Consider the following 17923-nt stretch of genomic DNA (forward strand, 5'->3'; position numbering starts at 1 on the left):
GTCGTCGGACGTCTACAGAATTGCAGTTTCCATACAATTTCTTCGGGACAAGATTTTGATAAATGGGTCTTATGAGGTGCTGGAATCCAACACTTCATAAGGAGGAATAAAACTCTCGAAGCTTTGGGGACTTTGTATGGGGTTTCAAATTGTGTAGACGTCCAACGAACTTTCGTGGATTACCAAATCGGGAATGGCTCTCAAATTGGATGGATGAAGCGCTAGAAGCGCATCATAGCGCGTGGGATTCGGTGGGCTTGCGGCCAGCATAGGTTCGATTCTCGTCGGACGTCTACCAAATTCCAACTCCCATACACTTTCTCCAGGTCCAGATTCTGGCAGATGGGTCTTATGAAGTGCTGGAATCCAAAACTTCATAAGGAGGAATCAAATTCTTGGGGTTTTGGGGGTTTTCCACGGGGTGCAGATTCGTAGACGTCCGACGATAATTGTAGGATTGCCGTTTTGGGACAAATGGACAGGCGCAGCGTCAGACGCGCTAATAGTGCTTGGCACTTCATGTCCTACCGCAGAGTATCGTCGAACGTCTACCAAATTGCAATCCCCATACAATTCCTCTAAAAGGAGTCTGAGACAAATGGGTCTTATGAAGTGTTGGAATCTGACACTTCATAAGGAGGAATTAAATTATTGAAGCCCTGGGAGCTTTGCGTGGCATGTTCAATTTGGTAGACGTCCGACGATAATTGTAGGATTACCGGATTAGGAACAGGCTGGAGTGAGTGGATGGAGCAGTACACTCGGCAGGTGTTGAGGCTCTACGTGTAGTCCGTAGTTGCCTGATTAGGAAAATGCAAAACACCTCCAACGTGTGCATAATTTGCGTCTCGGTGAAGACTCCTAGCACACCAAATATATACTCATACTCCAAATGGAGTATTTGACTCTTTATTCTCACAATATCTAAATAGTATTCATTAGAATTTTGCGCGTGGTTATATGGGAAATGCAATTTGGCATCTTTAGACGTCCTCTGCTGGAGAGCGCGGAACTGATCAGATTGATAAGATAAATTTGCTTGATCGGTCATTAATCCCCGATGCCGACGCGGCGTCGCTTTTGACCACTGTATTCCATTTAACCACGTGTAGACAACTTCCAACAGAGTCTCAGATTGGAACGGGCGCCCGATGAGATCACTCTGTCTTTATGGCCATTTCGATAGAGTAACTCCAGTGTGGTAGTGATACTCGTTCCGTCTTTTGAAAATTCGGACTCAATCAGCACCAAGCGTTCAGCAGAACGCATTGGCCGTTGAACGTTGACAGCAATTGTGTTTCGCTGTAGGTGTAGCGAGCCTCAACCTGAAAGCAAAGATGCTTTTCTTTTCAAGCTTTTGCCTGCTCCTTTGCATTCTGCCGCTGGCGGTGCTATGTGCGGAGGATTTTTACAAGGTGCGTAATTAGCTGACCTGCTGGATTTGTCTGCTACAATTGTGCATCTTTATTAATTGCGCTGCGGCACTTCTGCACCGCTTTGCATCACTTTGCATCTCATCAGCATTGTCATGATGACATAACAAATCGCTTTATACAACGGTCCATCTCAGGTATCTGCTTGTGGATAGAAGCTGACTCTTACTAGTTACTTGGAATAGACAAATCTGCATCGGATCGCGAGATCAAAAAGGCATATAGAACGTTGAGCAAACAGTTCCATCCTGATAAGAACCCGTATGGTGTTTCAATCTTGCATAAACAATAGTCTGGACTAGGAAGCTAATAGCAGATACCGCGTCACAGAAACGATGAAGCTGCGCACCACAAGTTCGTCGACATTTCCGAAGCATACGAGGTTCTAATCGACCAGGAGACACGCAAGATCTACGATCAATATGGTCATGATGGCCTCGCGCAACACAAGCAAGGTGGTGGCCCGCAGCACCACGATCCATTCGACCTCTTCTCGCGCTTCTTTGGCGGAGGAGGGCATTTCGGACACGGCGGTGGTCAGCGGCGCGGACCTGACATGGAAGTGCGGGTCGATGTACCACTACGAGACTTTTACAATGGACAGGAGACTGAGTTCAGCATTGAGCGTCAACAAATCTGTGAGGACTGTGAAGGTTCTGGCTCGGCCGATGGCCAGGTGGAGACGTGTTCCGTTTGTGGAGGTCGAGGCATGAAGATCCAGAAAATGATGCTGGCGCCGGGCATCTTCCAGCAGATGCAGAGCATGTGCGATTCATGCGGGGGCAAAGGCAAGACAATCAAGCATGCATGCCCCGTGTGTAAGGGATCCCGTGTCGTCAAAAAGGCGTCCTCGCACAGTCTCCACATTGAGAAAGGAATGCCAAGGGACATGCGCATCCCCTATGAGAATGAAGCCGACGAGAGTCCAGACTGGGTTGCCGGCGACTTGGTCGTCCATCTGTCTGAGAAAGAGCCTGAACTGGGCCGGGAAGACGAGGAAAGAACCGATGGAACGTTCTTCAGGAGAAAAGGAAAGGATCTCTTCTGGCGAGAAGTTCTCAGCTTGCGCGAGGCTTGGCTCGGCGATTGGACTAGAAACCTTACACATCTGGACGGGCATGTCGTTCGTCTCGGACGTAAGCGCGGCCAGACCGTGCAGCCGAATTCCGTCGAGGTTATTCCAGAGGAAGGTATGCCGATTTGGCACGAGGAAGGCGGCCATTCTGCCGAGGAATTCGGTGCGCTGCACGTCGAGTACGTTGTTGTGCTGCCTGATCAAATGGACAAGGCAATGGAAAAGGAGTTTTGGGGTGTCTGGGAAAAGTGGAGAAAGAAGTCGGGCGTGGATCTGGCAAAAGACAGCGGAAGGCCTGTTAAATCCAGCCATGACGAGTTGTAGAGAGTTTCCCATCAGTTCAGGGGGCGAAGAAGCAGCGGTGTAAGGCGTGATGAATCCTGGTGAGCGTAATGAATCGGTGTATGTTCTTTCTTTTTCTGCGTCTCGAGGCAAGCTCACTATAGACTCATTTGTACAAGTAGCATATCAAGGCGCATTGTCTTTTATTTGTCCCATGTGAGTTGCAGCACGGTCTGTACCATCAAGTATTGTTGTGGAGTATTGCATGTGATATTCCTTGCAAGCTGGAATCTACAATGTCTTGCTTAAACATTGTTTCGACCTTTGTAGGTTTCCAAGGTGATTTATATCCTTGGGTTATTTATTATTTATGTTTATTCCCGGTCTACAACCTAATGACGACATGGATATTCCCCATTCGAATAGAAAGAATGCTTTGATAAATAAAATTGGAATGAATAAATAGGTGAAGAGAAAATCTGTCTTCATCAGTTGTCGCGCACTCTGTAGACGACCTCATTCCCAGAAAATGGAGATCCGGGTTAAGAGTCTCGTGGGAGACAGGCTGAGACATCCCGAAGCAGCTTAGCGTAAATAACGAAACAATCTCTTTGAGTTGCTATGACTTCATAACGAACAACCCGCTGGGGCTATGTAATACGGAGTACCTGAAACTCATCATAGTACTGCATTTCCCATCCAGCCCTAATCATGGATTATAAGGCCTAGTATACCGTAGTAGACTTGTAGCCATCTTTTCTGCTTCTATCAGAATAGACAGGTGCAACAAATTCAAAGGTAAAATGGTATGGTATTCGCTAGTTTTGCTTTAGAACAGGTAAAATAGTAGGCCGCAGCGTTTGACTCTTGTTCCTGTTCTCTTTAGCCTGCCAACCCATAACGTATCCATATTATCAACTAGGCTTAGTAGCAGGTCAGAAGCTATTCGCCAGCTGTCATATCCGTCCATACCAGTACGAGTCTGGTAAATCGACGGGAGTCAAAAACTTGGCCGAAGCCTCTTCGCTTGGATCAGGCACCCCGGACGGAGCCGATCGACCTTGGTTATTACTCCACTGTAGATCCGGCAGTGGGCCAGCCGCTGGTCTTTCCTTTCGCTCATCTTTCCTTGTGCCTGTGATCTCCCTACGGTCATTGGCAAATTACCAAAAATCCACCATGATTCAGCTGGTGATTCCGGTGTTGGCGTTTCTCGCCCTGACGAGCGCCTCACCTGCACCTCTTCCGGCCGTGACACCTTCGCCGACCGACAACAATCCTACGCAGACGTACCAGCGCCGCGGCATCATCAGCAACGTTGAAAGCGACATCAACTCGGTGCTCAGCAGCCTGGGCTCAAATATCCCCTCCTACGTCGCCGATGGCGTTGCCAATTTCTTTCAGGATTTCCCGTCGGGCTCCGCTGTTCAGAGCTCTCTGGGCCTGAATGACCAGCAAGTGGCAGCGCTTCCCACAAATGTTTTGAACCTCCCGTAAGCAATAGACCTGAAAACCCTCCTTCGTTTGCATTGCTCTTGTAGTAGGATCGATTTCAATCAGCTAACTTGCTCTATTTCTAGTCCGTATGGTAATTGGACGGACCAAGGCTGGAACGTCCGGTTTCATGGCAATGTCTACAAACAACCTAATACGAGCGAAGCCGAGTTGAATAAGCTGGCCAATGTCTTTCTGATCGGCACCTCGGTGGAAGACCTTCCCCCGTCGCAAGCTGACCAGGCGCGCAACTTGACGGCAGAGATCTTTGTTGTTCAACAAGGAAACCAGAGCGTGTCGATGCATCTCGAGCCCGCGCCATCGGCGGGGTCGAGCGGTCAAGAAGGCGGCGGAGGCGCCGTGACGCCCAGCGGTGGTGATCAGAATGTGACCCTCCCGTATCGCACGACGGGCGAAGGAGACTTTGACGCGTTTGTCCCGATCAAGAATGTAACTGGAGGCGGAGTTGCGGCTGGCAACGAGACAAATGACATTCAGCGGATGAATGTGTATGCCACGGGATCCGAGATTGGCAACGCAACTGCATACCTCGTTCCGCCAGAGGGGCTCACAATCGTCAGCGATATTGATGATATCCTTCGGATAACCAAAATCTACGAGCCCAAGGAGGGCTTGCTCAATTCGTTTGCGCGGCCCTACACGCCGTGGCTCAACATGCCTGACATTTATGCCAATTGGTCTCGCAGCATCCCCAACTTTCATTTCCACTACCTCACCACGACCCCAGAACAGGTCACGCGCAACTACATGGACTTTATCTACAAGACCTATCCTGGCGGATCCTTTGACACTCGGCCTCTCAACTTTAGTGATGTCAGCGCCACCTTGTCCATTCGAAAATACCTCCTCATCAAAATCTTTGAGACTTTTCCTCAGCGAAAATTCATTTTGATAGCGGATACAAGCAACAGCGATGTCATGACGGATTATCCAGAGATGGCCACCCTTTTCCCTAACCAGCTCCAATGCATCTTTCTCCGCAACACATCGTCAACTGACTCGGGTGACCGCTTCCCATACAACACCAAGGGGTTCAAGGATCTCAATCAAGAACGATACATGTTCTTTAACGTTCCGGTACGTACAGTTCATCATCTCTTCATTCATATATGATCTTTGTTGTTTCTTTATTCCAGATACGATCTCTGTTGCATTCGTTGCTGACCCCTCTAGGACGACCTGACAAACCTCGACATTGTAAACGGCCAATGCTACAACCAAAGCATCCGGCAAAACCTCACCTTTGGCGACCAGGGTCTGCCTTTTGGAATCAACTTGGGCAAAGGAAACAAGACCAGTGCCGCCTCCTCCTTTTTCTCCAAACATTCGACTCTTCACCACAAGTCGCACGGCCCGCTGAGTGTGGCCAAATGCATCTTGCGCGATCACTGGCATCTCGGCGTCGGCATTGGCGCCATGCTCGCATTATAATGCATTTGATTTTCTGCACCGCATGCAAGATCAGGTCATGACATGTCGTCTAGGCGTTGGAATGGCCGTGACCTCCCCCGCTTTTGTTTCACGTAGATGCTTCTCTCCATTAGGCTTCTCTGCATTAGGCTTCTCTGCATTAGGCTTCTCTTCATTAGGCTTCTCTGCATTAGAATACATGAACACACTCCTTTGTATATACCCTAGACAATTAAAATCTATAATTCACCAGACCCTATGAACGTGGCTTATACTGTCGAGATTTTGGTATCTCCTGAGTCTCTATCTTTTGTCCTGTAGTGTTTATCGTATCTCCTAGAATCTTTATCGTATCTCCTGAGTCTTTATCACATGATGTCCTATGGTCTGACTCCATACTCTACAGACTTCATTTATACTCTTCTATACTCTTCTATAGTCCGACTGTGTAGTTTGACTGTATACTCTGACTGACTGTATATCTGGCTGTATCCTGTATATCTGACTCTATAGTCGCGCCCGCTCCTCAAGTTCGCCGACTTTTAATCGCTCGCCGTATCGCTGCAGCACGGTCTCGTTGTGGAACTGTCGTTGTCATTTGTTAGCTTTCTTTCTTTTGTTTTGTCTTTTCTGTGATTTTGTCTCGTTTCGCAGGCTCTTTTTCTCTTTAACTCTTCTCTTTCATCCACTCATCCCGAACATCTTCTTCTCTCCTTTTCTCTCCTCTTTTTTTTCTTTCTTTCTTTTTTCTTGTTTCTCCCCTTTACCATTTTTATTCTCTTTTCTTTTGGGTGAGCGTGTTGGGGGGAGTTCGTCCATCCAGATCATGCCATGTACACAAGTAACATGTCAAGTCGAACCACCGCCTCTTCTCCGTTGCGCGTCCTCTGCGCCTTTCAGTGTTCCTTGCTCCCCCCGCCCCCCACCCACGCCTCCGTGTTTTTTTTTTTTAATGCCAGAGAGTCTAGCCAGCACAGGGCATGGCATGTCGAAACGCGAGGCTTCTCCGTTGCGTGTTCCACCGCGGGAGATCAAATAAGAGATAAAGACAGGTGAAGAAAGGTAGAGATAAAGATGAACACCAACTAGAGAGAAAAATGTACCGAAGAAAAACAGAAAAAAAGGGACACCAAATAAGAGATAATGCAAAGAAAGGTAGATATAAAGTTGAACATCAAATACAGAGATAAATGACAAAAGATACCGAAGAAAGGCAGAGACAAATAAAGGCAGGTATAGGCGCAGATAAAATGCAAGTAAACTCACCCTCCAAAACATCTTGGTTGCGTCCTTGCCGCCGAATTTTTTCAATATCACGGACCCACCGGGATGTTCGTTCAGGAAGCCTAGCCGTCGGTCATGGTCAACATAGGGTTGGTTGTGTCGTAGCATGGCATTGTAGCATGTATCGTTGTCTTGTTTCCAGCCCACTGCCCCCTCCCCTTCTCCCTCTTCTTCTTCTTCTCTTCCTTTTTTGCGTAAAGGGAGGGTGGAAAGTAAATAAAACAAAAACAAAACAGCAACAACGACGACGACGACGACGACGACGACGACGACGACGACACATGGGTCAAGTGACGAAAGCAAAAATGAATGGGGCGAGGTCTTTGGTCCAAAAGAAAAAAAAAAAAAAAGAGGGGAAGGAAAGAAAAAGACAAACGTACTAGACATTTCATATACATTATTATCGATGATAATCAGACATCCCTTTTCCACAGAGCCACGGGCTTTGACATCTGCGCGGGAGAACAGCCGGGACATTTCTTTGTCTTTTTTCGTTTTGTTTCGTTTTGTTTCGTTTCGTTTGACTGAAGAGAAAATACAAAGGCGGGCGATGATGGCTCAAGAGTCGATAGTCGATAGTCAAGGTATCTATACTCTCAACAAACAGACTGCCGGCAACGACGCTCGAATGCAGAGACGTAATATCAATGTAGTTGGAGATGCGTATACGAGAGACAGTAATGATAAACAACAAAGTACGAATGCAAAGAAAACACGACGATATACAGACGAAAAGTCACCAGCGAGGCATGAAAAGAAAGAAAGAAAGTCGGAGACTCGGATGATTAAAGGACTAAAGAATGAATACGAAGTGCGAGAGGACCTGGGGTGTTGGTTGCTGGTCGCTGGGATTATCGTGCGATATTCGGGCGATATGCAAGTGTGATATGCAAGTGCAATGTGCAGTGCGTAATAGCTAACGGGTCAACGGTAAATGGTCAACGGTCAAGGAGCGAGGGTCCAGGGAGCAAGGTCCAGGTGCAGATATAGGATATAGTACGGTGTAAATCCCAGTGCGTCCAGCGGGTTGGCGCACAGCAGCAACGCAGCCGAACTCCGCCCGAGCAAGGGAACAAGGAACGAGGGAACAAGGAAGGAAAGCGAATGTGAATGCGAAAGCGAATGACCGAATGACCGACGAACAAACGACGAATGAACAAACGAGGGAAAACAAGCAGACTGGCAGCCCGAGGCGGCGCCGTGCGCCGTTGTAGCGTCATTGTGGGGTGGAGTGGAGCGGAATGCACAAGTGGGGTGATTTTCTTTTCGCTCCCCTCGTTCAATGTCGGGATAATGACGAGCTAGGTTGGGAACAGACTCATTATATTCTTCCCCGCAATTGCAATTTGTAGTTTGCAGTTTGTAGGCTCGCGATACTAGTATAATCGCTAGGGCGAATTTAATGCGCAGAAGAGAGTTGCATATTGAGTAAGTGATGTTGAGATGAGATAGGTAGGAACATAATGTCAGGGTGTTATATACTGTATAAGTACGGGAATGGAAAAAAAGGCAAAAAGCAAAAGGCAAAAGACAACAGAACAAGGACTTGACTGGAGCAGAGATATATACTCCGATAATAAAGAGTGGTTCTGCATGGACACATCTAGATTATCGTCCTGGCGCATGTAGATCACAGGGCAACTAACGCGAATAGGACGTGAGAAGAATACAAAGTACTAAAAAGACAATGGACCGAGGGGACGATGGGCAATTGATAATATGCCGGGGTTGAGATCCATGTCTGGTATTCTACGGAGTATATACCTGGGGAGGAAGAGTAAGGGAGTATACATTGCGCATTATTGGCCCGGCGATCAACGGAAAAAAGCTCTACGATATTCGGACGAAGTCACCATGTCCAGCGAAAGAGATTTGATTCATGACATTTCATGGGATTTGTGCCTATCAATTACCTATCCAATATGTTTAACAGCCATCACGTACCAGGCAAACAAGGCCTGCTCGCTCCCCCAAGTCAAAAGCAAACGCCTGCCCCGAGCCTCAAAACAAAGGAACATGGGCGGTGCCACTCCAACCACACGACCCGCGAAATAGGTACATACAGGCTAAAGAATACAACATACGCGAAAAAGCAATGTTTGGGTGATTGCTTTTGTTTTCTGGAGAAAGGCGAGAATCTTCGCTGTGACGGTCGAAGGTGGTGGTCGACGAGAGAACCGACTCTGGCCAGAAAGAGGAGACGGTAAAGGCATTCATATACCCTATTGTCTGTCTTGTCTTGACCAAACTGCTGAAGACTAATTATTGCCCTTGCCCCTACAAGAACAGGGTAATTTTCAAAGTGACAAAGTTCTGGTGGTAATTTCTAAAGAAATAGTTGGCCCATGCCGGCTACTCCACACAAGTTCTCGCCAATCCGGATTGATTACTGGGACTTGATCCTTGGTCATCGTCCGAGGAAAGGCAACATGAAGGATTGCGCTACAGCGCTCCACTGTATATGGCTTGGCGAAGAGCTACAGCAGAAATACCATTCAGTCCCTTCACCTCTAAAAAGAAGTTGGGGAGCATTGGAAGCTCCTCCTCAGGAGTTGGTCGGATGAGCGTACTCAATTGAGTACGGACTCCACTGTCCAACTGCAGTGGCCTCGCCCCATAGGAAAAGTCAGGGTTCTCCGGAACAAGGGTCCCATCTGTCAGGGCTGCAAGGTGTCTAAAGAGTATCCCACACCCCTGGCACTTCTCGTCCAGCAGGCCACTCTCGATGATCGCGATGACCCTTTCTGAGATCCGTTTCTCCTTGGGTGCATTGCTATCTGCACGGCGAAACTTGCGGAAGTCTTCCTTTCGAAATCCTGTCGGTGAAAGGGAGGCGCGCGACGGGTTGCAAGTCGGCGCCTGATTTCTTCCCCATTCTCTGGCTCTTGTCCCTCAAGACTTTCGTCGTCAAAGCGATCAGTGAAGTATATCCCTGCAGTCTCCCAATTTTAGCTCAGAATTTGGATCATAGACACTGGTTGCCTTTGTCTGCCTTGTTTTCTTGGTTCTGGATGGCCTTCCTGTCTTGTTTGTCGTCGACTTTGCTGTGGTTTTCGTCCTTGTTGACCTCAGAGTCTTTGACGACCGTGGTGTCAAACAGCTCTCGAGGGAAGCACCTCGCTTTGTCCCTCTGGGAATCGTTGACTCGCTTTGATCCTCCGAGGGATAAGAAAACTAGAGATAGATCTTTAGTATCGATATAAGAAAATATTTAGTTATACATCCTCCTCTGAGGTCTGTCAGATCCGGACCGCCCTGGCTTATCTCTTTCAGATCGCAGCGCGAAAAGTCAGCTAAGGCTCAAGAGACCCGCCACTGAAGCACCTGGAGCAACTTCCGAGGGCCAGTGCTGAGATCGCGTGTTGTCTCGTCGTTCAAATCCTTCTACGGCGCGCTTGGTGAGGAAAAGAGCGGAGAGTTGTCGTAGAAAGCTGAGCACATTTGCGGTTGTCTTGCACGATACTCTCTAGAAGAGCTTTCTGAGATGACTGTGGAATCAGACAAGGATGCCATGTTATAAAAAGGCCATAACCAGATCCACCATTGGACGAGCGCCATTAGGAATCGAGCCCAATATCAGTTATATAAACAGCTCTTGGAACAATAGTGGCCGAGATGGCATGTTTATGTTTGTTTTCTGAGTGGCGAAAACGGAAGTCGTAGATGAGTCGCTGCGACTTCTGCGGTTTCCTCGGTTGAGACAGTTTCTTTAAAATTGTTATGCCCAAGAGCTAGCTGCCCTTCCATTTGATAATGCAGGTACGATACACAGATCTAGCGCAGCGGATCCGAACGGGGAAGGACACACTTCAAGAGAGCCCTTTCATTCTCCAAGGCTTTGTTGGCAGAGATACTATGCCAATACTGTCTGGTAAACGGATTGAACGTGGATTTTTTCCCCATTTCCAAAGGGCTTTCCATGCAGGACGAATGGAGGCTATTTAAAAGAATTTTGTGCTCAGCGCGGCTGCCAAGGGAATAAAAGAGTCACTTTAGACTCCACCTTCACTGTGAGAAGGTCTTTGATGAATCTTCAAGATAAAGCCCACCGAAGATAACTGAATTCATTGGTTAGCAAAGATATCATGAGAAGAATAGCAAGTGAATTGGGTTTCTGGGGTTTTGTCAGATTGAATATTCTTTTTTCCGGAATAGCCCTTGATCAGGAATCCGAATCCCATTTGTTGGATGTGATGGTCTGGCTGTATGTAGATCCTTTACGTCTGTCTGTTCGTTCCACTGTTCTTCCAAGGGCTTCGCTCCCGAGGCTAGTGGCGGGTATCTCTCACCAAACCAGGGTTTGGCTTTCCATCAGAGTGACCTTCTGGCCTCTGCTTCCCCTATCTCGTTTTGCAGAAGTCATGCATCCACTCAATTTACTTCACCAGTATTGTTCGAAGAATTGTTTTATGACAAGATTGCACATGGGTTTGGCTGTATACAGCCTCGGGCTATGTAATGCTCATGGCCAGTTATACTTGACTACGTCCTTAATATGATAGAATATAATAATTTTAGTCTTAAATAAACAAAACATATAAATTCAACACTCTAAAAATGTTTCAATTTGCTTGTAGGATATATATACCCCTAGAAATTATGTATGTTGAATTTCAAGATAAATTGCCTCGTATATGTTGAGATATAAATACTATAAAAAAAAATTAAAATCCATTGGATTCATACTTTTGTATGGGATTTCTACCTGTTCGGGTTGGCTGATTACGTCAAGTTAGCTCATCTCGCTAGCTGTGTCCCCGGCAGCTCCCAAACTCGGATCGTTGCCCGAGTACGCGATCAAAAAGTGTTGCACCTCCATTCTTGTCCGAAATATAAACAACCAACAATTAGCTACCTAGTCAACTGTTACAACACCTACAGCCACTAGACTTGTCAGTCATGACGGCGGCACCGCCGTTTTCACAGACGGGTTCACAGCCTGACCAAGGACTCGGATACGCTACCTATCCTGACTTGAATGGCCAGCCTCAAACAACGCTCTCTCCTGATACTACATCATCACAACCACAACAGCCCCAGTCAAACTCGCAGACAGAAACACAAACACAGACGCAAGCTGCGAGACGACAGCAGCAACAATCGAAACAAAAGCAAAATCAGAAACAACAGCCAAAGGCAGCGCCATCGACGCAACGCCTCGCGTCACTTATCGCTGCGCAAAGTGTCCGAAAGACTTTCCGTCGAGAACTCACGCCCTTTGAGCGCGGTCAAATTGTAGGCGCCGCATGTATTGGCAATGCCTCCATACGCGACATTGCTCGCGTCTTTGGGATAAACACGAGCACCGTGCAGCGCACCCTGAAAGCCTGGCGTCTTACACAGGAGCAGGAGCAGGAGCAAGCACAACCCGCAGGATCTGCCCAGCCCGCTGATGGCGCAGAGGGCGCAAATCCCACCACGGATAGCGATATCCTTGATGCCGACGGCCATCATAATAACAACATCAATGCCAATGACGGGCACGACGCGCAGGTCAACGGAACCGGGATCGGGAGTGGACTAGATACATTAGTACCTGCCCACACAATATCTGGCGCTGAGCAGCCCGGTACAGCGTCTCCAACTACAACTAGAACTAGTCCTACAAACGATACAAGCACAAAAGCACTGACGTCGACATCTACAGCTGCACCTACAACAGCACCTACAGCATCAACCCCGCAGAAACTCTACGACGGGACATCCAAGCCGCGAACAGGCCGGCATCGCAAGACGACCCTCGAGCAGGACGAAGCGATATGGCGCGCTGTCACGGACCATCCCGGCATGGGCGTCAAGACGCTGCACGCGACTGTGCTGCAGGGCATGGGCATTAGTTTGTCCACGGTCAAAGGACGCATGAAGGAGGTGCAACAGCAACAGCAACAACAACAACAGCAGCAGCGACGGTCGAAAGCGCGAGGCGCGGCAGGAGGAGCGAGCGTTACAGGCGCTGGGGTAAGTAAAGGGAAAGGCAAGGGCAAAGGTACGGGGACAAGGACGAGTACAGGTACATTTACGGCACCAACAACAGATGGAGCTGCAGGAACGGAAAGGCAGAATCCGTCGGCTGCTACTGCTGCGGGAGTAGATGAGAATGGAATAGGCCTCGCGTTCGCAGCGCACCAGTCTCATGCGCCTTCTCTCGACCCTGTTCCTGGTCCTGGTCACGCTCCTGGAAGCGTGCAAAGCACTGGGACTATGCAGGACCACGTTCCAGAAATTCATCTCCATTCTCGAATGTATCCCGATCAGAGCCTTCTGCCGTGTGGAATCATGACACTCAAAGGGTATGGCGGCGGGTCGGAAAAGTAGAATTTGGTTCCTGCGCAGAATATGATTTATACCCCTGTAGTATTTGTCGAGGAGTTCCGAGGAATTTTTTTTTTTAAAAAAAAATTGAAGGTAGATGGAGAAATCGAATATCTCATATTCAAGTTCATGTTCGTATGGCACGTTCACAAGAAAAGTTCGTTTGGAGAAATAGACAAGAAAAAAAGTATCGTCACATCGTGGGAACCCGGTCAACTTTGTTCGACGCTATGCACAGATGATATAGCTAAGTGACCGCGAGCGGTCTTCTCATTTGAAAAAGAAAGAGCCCACATGGAACCCGCCAGTCCAAGTTTTTCCTTTCCCACATATGCATGATCCGCAAGAGCAAAGCTGCCGAGAAAGAAGATGAAACAATAGAGAAAGCGTTTAGAAAACGAGAGCAGCACCCTTGGTCTTCTTGTCACCACTGTTGAAATCAATTAGCATTCGTTTCCAAAAGAATATCCAGAAGATGGGAAAGGAGTTATGATTGCATACCCAAGCTCGAAGTGCTTGCATCTCTTCAGGGCAAGCTGGGCCTTGGTCTTGCACTGGGTGCACTCCAGTCTCAACACGACCTTCTTGGTGGTCTTGGCCTTCTTGTGGAAGACAGGCTTGGTCTGACCACCATAACCGGACTGCTTGCGGTCATAACGACGCTTACCCTGCGCAAAAAGGGAGGCCTATTGTGAAAATAATATGTATAAGCTTCCGTTCGTTTGTACATATCTTCAATACCAATTCGTTTGGCAGACGAGCCCTTTCCCCAAGAAAAAGCTGGTTGGAGGCCCTTCGCCGCGGAAAAGGTATTGGTGGGATGATGGTGTCTCTCGTACCTTTCCAGCCTTGTACTGGGTGACCTTGTGCTGGGTGTGCTTCTTGCAGTCCTTACCCTTGCAGTAGGTGCGACGGGTCTTGGGAACGTTGACCTGTGAAAAAATGGCCATGTCAGCGACTGATTTCCTTGGCAGACTGAAACACAGCTCGAGTAGCGAAGGAAGCGCCCAATTTGCGATCCATTTCCATCAGATTTCAAATATTCAGCGCTTGGCAAATCGGTGACGGCTCGGAGGTATGTGACGACCGGCTCGGAGGGAAAGTCTTCTTGAGGCTTCCTTGAGATTTTCATAACTGGGTGCACGATCGCGACATGACGGCTCCGTATAGTTGCAATCCGACCGTATCCCTCACACAAACTGACGGTTTCAAAGTTCGTTTCCCCGCTCGCGATTTGACAAGGGATGGAGTTGACCGTGTAGGGGTTTTTTTTTTTGGAATTCCAAACTTTGATATCGTCGTCTTCCGTTTGCCGTTTATTCTCTCAAGGGGAAAATATCGAATATGCCGTCACCGTTTTGCCAATAACCTCCTGGAAAAAGTCCCGAAATAATACCCAAAATCCCGACTCTTGCGATCGCATCTCCTTCCGCAGACTCGAAATAACATCTCAAAACCACAAAAGCGCTTACCATCTTGGCTGATTTTTGAAGGTCGCTGGAGAGGTGCTGGAGGATTGTTTGCCGTCGACGGTGAGCAAAGGTGACAGGTTCGAAATTGGATGTGTGCGGCTTTCCTCGCTAAAGCCCTATCCGATATGTTTTGTGCTCACTGATTGGCTAGACGAGGGACATGAGCAATGAGAGTCTCTCATAGGAATTGCTGAGTCATGCATCAGTTACTTAATTTGGAAAGGCCAGAATTTGCGAAAGAACGACCATTTCAGGCTTAGCTTGCTGGGTGCTCCATCCTCATTCTGGGGTTTGTGTACACTTGCTTAGCCCGCAAGTGGATAAATTTCGAGGTTACGGAATATCCAGAAGCAATCTGTTTCGTGGACATGGAATTGTGAAGCTTTCCCATTTTTGATTCACTATATAACTCAGGTTAAGACCAAACCAGAATTGTCCACTTTGCTTGTAACTATCCTAGCGGACCAACGCCTGTCAAGTCGGGACTTTACTTGAGTGGGTACAGGAATTTTGAACAGACGTGTTATATCTGAACCTCCTTTTTTATTGTCAAATTCGGTGAAGTATGTTGGATTCCTACAGGACTAAACTTCATAAACTTCTGCCAGCGATACGCTGGGGTTTTGCTCCTTTAAAAGGGTAGTTAAAAGTGGACTTCTTGTAGACTCCAATCCGTGGTTTAGTGAATATCCTCAAATCATGAATGTTAGGCCTAGCGGTGATTCTTTAAGATATGGTCTCCTCCAAGCCCGTTTGAAAAATTCTTTATCATACTCATATCGTTCCGCGAAAATATTACGGATCCTATAAAGAAACACCCGTATAATCATAACTTTCAAATCATGAGATGCTCTTTCCCTGAACTAGTCCAGTCTCGAATTCAATCACGATGAAAGTCACCTTGACGGCGCAAGAACAAGCCATATGGTCTGTAGCATGGCCACTTGCCTATATCGAGCGTTCTGTAACAAGGTTGAACTAAACGATTTTCCAAACTTTACCTGATGCTTACAGCTTCAAAAATCCTCGAAAGAGAACGACCAATATGGACTGGCAATAGAAAACCATACCTGAGAAGGAATCTGCTCGCGTTAGAAACAATCTGGACAGCTATGCAACATCTTCCATATTTATTGGCAGCGTTCCCCCGACCTTCCCAACTTATTTCTGCTTTTCCTAATTCCTTGTTAGCATCCTCAATTGATTATACCTCGTTGAACATTCTCTTCGCCGCTTGTCTTTGCATTATCAATTGTCATACAGAACATCATAACCGAAATCACACATAGAAATATGAGCATCCAAGCCCGAGGTTTCCAGAAGCGTGCTGAGCTTTCGCAATTTACAAGCGCACTGTGGTTCGTACTTCTCATTGCTGACCATGTAAGTAAGCTGTTCTTTGGCCTGTGTAAAGGCCGTCTGCTCACAGTAAGTAGATTGAAGATGATGCCGACTTACTCAACTTGGCACTGGCTTCGAAACGTTATTTTCACGCAGTCATCACAAAGGCATTCCGCAAAATCGACGTGAAATGGTCCAACGGTGACGGCAAAAGACGAAGGTATAGACGCGAGGACATAGCCAAAGAGGACGAGAGCGAGTTTGAGCAGCAGCCAATGTGCAACCAATCCTGGATCCTAGATCAGCTGTCCGGCTACGCAAAGCTGGAAGCGTGTCTGGCAATGGGCCACGGCGAAGCAGTTAGAAGCGTGGAACTCTCTGGCTATTGTTACCCACCCTACCATATGATGACGGACGAGGAACAACGACAAGGGGTTTGCGTTGCGCCATATTTTCAGTCGCTTAAACGACTTACCCGCCTCTGCGAATTCAAGTAAGTCAGCCTCCGTTTTGGGGAAAAGCAGACAAGGAAGAATTCTAACAGCGAATCTAGATTTGCAATGACTTGGGACCAGTTCGATGCCAGATTTCTCGAGCTCCTGAACCCCGAATGCATGACATCCCTAGATGTCCCTGTTCGGCTATCATCGGATGTCGTGGCGCTTGCAGAAGCACTGGGAAAGTTTTCAAAAATGAAAACTCTCAAGCTCAGACATGTTCCGGCATATGCGACTTTCTCCGCCGGTTTTTCAGCTTTGGGAAGCGCTATTAAAGGCGTTGCCAGAACTCTGCGGCATCTGACCATAGAATTGACCAGCCGCAACCGGCCATCAACATGGGATGTAGATGATTTTGTTCTTGTTGAATCGGCGTTGGAGTCTTTTAGACTCTTCTTTCCTGCATCCCGACGCCCCCGACATGAAGCTCATCTTCCAAGTTTGGCAACCTTTAACTTAGAAACTCTTCGGCTGAAGAATTTCGTTTCAGTGTCCAAAGACAGTTTCGCCAAAGGAGGCTTGTTCGAGCCAAGTTGCCTCCGATCCCTAGAGCTTCCACGATGCACAGTTGAGCCTGGTTTCTGGGACGCAATGTCTCGAAACACAAACAGTCTTGTCTCTATCGGGGACGTTGATTACAACGTCCTCGATGAGGAGATGGCTGAATTTCTGGCCGGCTGTCATTCGCTTAAGGCTCTTTCGTTGTCGCGACCGCGGCCCGTGGTGGAGATAATTGCTAATGTTGAGGGATGGTTGATAACGAGCCCGCTTCCCAGATCCCAGCAACCAAAGCTGAGCCACGAGGGCTTGATTAGGTTCATTGACATTGCTTTGGAAAGGCCAGTAAGCTTGACGAGTTTGAGGCTTCCGTGGCCTTTGGAAGATCTCAGCACACACGAGCGTATCTGGATGATTGACCATCTGCATCTCATCTTCAAGGTGGACTTCGAACCAAAGGAGAATTTTTGAAACTATGATGGAGGATGCTCGAAAAGCAGAGCCTGGAAGAGCTCAGCGGAGCCCCACTAAATTGTATTCAGCGTTTGTTCCAAGAGGCAAAGGAAATGGACTCAGTATATATAAAAGCGACTCATAGCATCTTATATAGGCACAATTGGTAAAGGCCTATCGGAAGATCTTTGACTAAAGAAGGAGAGCTCGGCGATAGTGTACCATTGCTGGCGAAAGGAATTGTAATATAGAATAAAAATCAACTATAAGTTTCAATCAGTAGTTGTCTTAAAATCAAACGTGTATCCTGTATAAAATCAAGCACGAATAAATTCATGTCATCTGAAGCTC

The 17923-nt window shown here is 47.6% G+C and overlaps 6 protein-coding genes across 6 annotated transcripts; 4 read left to right on the plus strand and 2 right to left on the minus strand.

The window, feature by feature from the left end:
- The first annotated feature begins 1142 nt into the window (after positions 1-1142).
- L228DRAFT_223988 (DnaJ-domain-containing protein) lies at positions 1143-3037 on the plus strand. The gene is made up of 3 exons (XM_018330334.1): positions 1143-1415; positions 1606-1694; positions 1764-3037. Exons 1-3 carry the CDS (start codon positions 1338-1340, stop codon positions 2830-2832), a joined length of 1236 nt encoding a protein of 411 aa, XP_018185618.1. The 5' UTR covers positions 1143-1337; the 3' UTR covers positions 2833-3037.
- Positions 3038-3969: 932 nt separating this feature from the next.
- L228DRAFT_254208 (hypothetical protein) lies at positions 3970-5832 on the plus strand (the record flags this gene model as incomplete). Its single annotated transcript, XM_018333811.1, has 4 exons — positions 3970-4283; positions 4371-5382; positions 5479-5602; positions 5771-5832. 4 exons carry the CDS (start codon positions 3970-3972, stop codon positions 5830-5832), a joined length of 1512 nt encoding a protein of 503 aa, XP_018185619.1.
- Positions 5833-5961: 129 nt separating this feature from the next.
- Positions 5962-7706, minus strand: L228DRAFT_34966 (hypothetical protein). The gene is made up of 2 exons (XM_018336509.1): positions 6982-7706; positions 5962-6300 (listed from the first exon to the last, which is right to left on the minus strand). Exons 1-2 carry the CDS (start codon positions 7474-7476, stop codon positions 6223-6225), a joined length of 573 nt encoding a protein of 190 aa, XP_018185620.1. The 5' UTR covers positions 7477-7706; the 3' UTR covers positions 5962-6222.
- A 4105-nt stretch (positions 7707-11811) lies between these two features.
- L228DRAFT_250503 (hypothetical protein) lies at positions 11812-13415 on the plus strand. The gene has a single exon (XM_018333348.1). It carries the CDS (start codon positions 11899-11901, stop codon positions 13312-13314), a length of 1416 nt encoding a protein of 471 aa, XP_018185621.1. The 5' UTR covers positions 11812-11898; the 3' UTR covers positions 13315-13415.
- Positions 13416-13701: 286 nt separating this feature from the next.
- L228DRAFT_214275 (hypothetical protein) lies at positions 13702-14261 on the minus strand (the record flags this gene model as incomplete). The annotated part of the gene is made up of 3 exons (XM_018330027.1): positions 13702-13741; positions 13813-13997; positions 14151-14261. The coding sequence occupies 3 exons, from the start codon at positions 14259-14261 to the stop codon at positions 13702-13704; spliced, it is 336 nt and encodes a 111-aa protein (XP_018185622.1).
- A 1427-nt stretch (positions 14262-15688) lies between these two features.
- On the plus strand, positions 15689-16223 carry L228DRAFT_35076 (hypothetical protein). The gene has a single exon (XM_018336510.1). The coding sequence runs from the start codon at positions 15788-15790 to the stop codon at positions 16070-16072; it is 285 nt and encodes a 94-aa protein (XP_018185623.1). The 5' UTR covers positions 15689-15787; the 3' UTR covers positions 16073-16223.
- Positions 16224-17923: the final 1700 nt, after the last annotated feature.

This window comes from Xylona heveae (assembly GCF_001619985.1).
Source record: "Xylona heveae TC161 unplaced genomic scaffold L228scaffold_11, whole genome shotgun sequence".
Taxonomy (NCBI): domain Eukaryota; kingdom Fungi; phylum Ascomycota; class Xylonomycetes; order Xylonales; family Xylonaceae; genus Xylona; species Xylona heveae.